This window comes from Anser brachyrhynchus, assembly GCF_964034855.1.
Source record: "Anser brachyrhynchus genome assembly, chromosome: 18".
Lineage (NCBI taxonomy): Eukaryota > Metazoa > Chordata > Aves > Anseriformes > Anatidae > Anser > Anser brachyrhynchus.
The window spans coordinates 13,169,502-13,171,839 of NC_137711.1; the positions used below are offsets into that span (position 1 = coordinate 13,169,502).

A 2,338-nucleotide genomic window follows, 5' to 3' on the forward strand; every position below is an offset into this window, starting at 1 on the left:
GAATTCACAAGTGTTTAATTATAAATATAATAAATATATATAAAATGTGTTGGAGCAACCACCAGAATATCTCATTTTACTTAGAATAACTGGAACTGAGAGAACTATTTTTAGAGCACACATTGTTCTTACAGAGCAGGAGCTCTGTGGGAGGACTGCTGCCCATGCCCAGTGTAGTTCGTGTGGTCTAACAAGTAGTGGAGTTAAAACAGGTTCCCCAGGCAGAAAATGGCTTCTCCACTTTTACTGGCAATCTGGCACACTGCACAGAGAGGAAGGTTTTCTTAAAGGACCTGATTTATACAAGGTGTTTTTTTGTTTTGTTGTTGTTGTTTGTTTTTGTTTTTGTTTTTAATAATAATAATAAAAAAAGAAATACAGGCCAGAGGAGAAGAGTGTCCCAGTCTAGGACAAAAAAAAAAAAAAGGGATCCTGGAATTCCAGATAAGGTCAGGTCAGGTCAGGAGGAATCTTAGGGTCTAGTCTTAGTTCTAGACTATTCTAATTTTCTAGTGCTCAAACTTGACAATGATGACAAAACACAAAAAATCTACCTCAAACTTCCAAGGATTTCTGGTCCAAGTCCAGCTAAGTCCCACACACCTGTGCCTTGGAAAGGGGACCAGCAATGCAAATAGGGACCACTAGAAAGAGCAGCCACACAGAAATCCTAGGACAGGCAGCAGGGCTATCTCAATGCCTCTTTTCCTAAGGTATGTAGGCATGGATGAAAATGCATCTCCAAGGTATTCCCTATTGTGATCACAGTGAAAAGCATCATGATCTGGTGCAATGTCTTACATCTTGCTTTTGCAGAAATTCAGACAGAAAAAGAGGAGGGAAAGAAAACAAACAAACAACAACAACAACAACAACAACAAAGGAGTCTATTACATGGAGGGAAGGAAGATGTTTGTTATTATATTTGTTATGAACAGTTGAATTTGTTCCAAACAATTGGCAGAAGCAGATGTTTGGTAGAATAGATAGAGGCTGGTCATCTTTCAGCTTAGCAGCCACAAAAAAGACAAATGATGAAATTCCATATCAAACCTACCTGGAGAAAAGATAGGATAGGCACACAATGGTAGTCTCCCATAAACTAAAGGACTCACCCACAACTGGTTCTTTTAAGTGGTATTGCAAATGTGACTAATGTGGGAAAAAAATGTTGTTTTTGCAGAGTTACATTGTATAGAGGGAAGGAATGTGGTATTGAGATATGCTTGCAGTGATAAGAAAGCTTAACAGACAACTTTGTAAAATGCAGACAACCAGAATCCTTAGAACAATTAGGCAGAAATCACTGTGTAAGAAACATTACCACCTCAATGAGTCTGTGAAGCACCGGATAGATTGTGAACCTGGATTACCCACTCAGTGGGGAAACAGGGGAGGGTCCTGGTTGTCGAGAAAAAAGGTATATAAACTGTGTTATGGAACTAGTAGGTGCGCTCCTGTTTGTGGGATGCCCGCCATTGCAATCACGAATAAAAAAGCTACTTCACTGAGATCCTGGCCTGAGCCTAAGTTATTGGCTACAGAGTGTTTCTCACACTAAGAAAGCCACAAGTAGCTAGCTAAGAAACACGGTGTAGCAGGAGTCAGAATCACTAGGCTATGCTGGTAGGAATGCCTTTTACTTTCTTTTGTAGAAAGGGAAGGTTGTTTGTGTTTGGATAGCTTTGGTCCTACAAATATTATTACTTTTCCCTTCTTGAAAGTCTCCCTGATCTGCTCCAGCCAGGACAATGCAGCTTTGAAAACCCTTTTGTTCAGCACACCGTTCGCTGGTGGCACAGTACATTGTACTGGGGGGGCTGACTGCTCAGATAGATACCTTTGTCTGGCTATTCCAATTTGTGTGAGAGCTTCATCTTGGGTGTCAGTGGGGATCCCAGAAGCTGAACCCTAAATATGTTACTGCCAATCAAGGCCTGGCAGTACAGTTATATGTTCTTGGAAATTTTGCTTTGTAGCAGACAATACAGAGCTGTAATGAGCACAGATGGAGAAAAAGGGTAAAAAATTGAACAGTAACAGTAATTCCGTGTCTCGAATAAGAAAAGAGTTGAAAAGAGGTGAGACATGACAGCCCTCAGACATTTCAAAGGACACTAGGACAAAATAGACCAGAACCATCTGTCCTATGTCTGGATTCACAGCATAAACTCCAAGAAAAGTTACTACATTCACATTACCATTTTCCAACCATGGCAAATATGAAGGACAAGGAACAGAGACATTTCCTGGGGGTGAGTAAGGCCAGCAAACAAACTGATCAAATGTTCCATTGCAGTGTATTCCTGGGGAGAAAAGCAAATAGATGTTTAAAAAA

General features: G+C 40.4%; 1 protein-coding gene across 1 annotated transcript in view; it reads right to left on the reverse strand.

Moving 5' to 3' along the window:
- Window positions 1–2,301, reverse strand: part of GLP2R (glucagon like peptide 2 receptor) — a gene marked incomplete at its 5' end in the record, with an annotated part of 36,752 nt that extends 34,451 nt beyond the window's left edge. Inside the window, 1 exon segment of the mRNA XM_080560362.1 lies at window positions 2,202–2,301. Within this exon segment, the coding sequence (XP_080416488.1) occupies window positions 2,202–2,301 (100 nt within the window).
- Window positions 2,302–2,338: the final 37 nt, after the last annotated feature.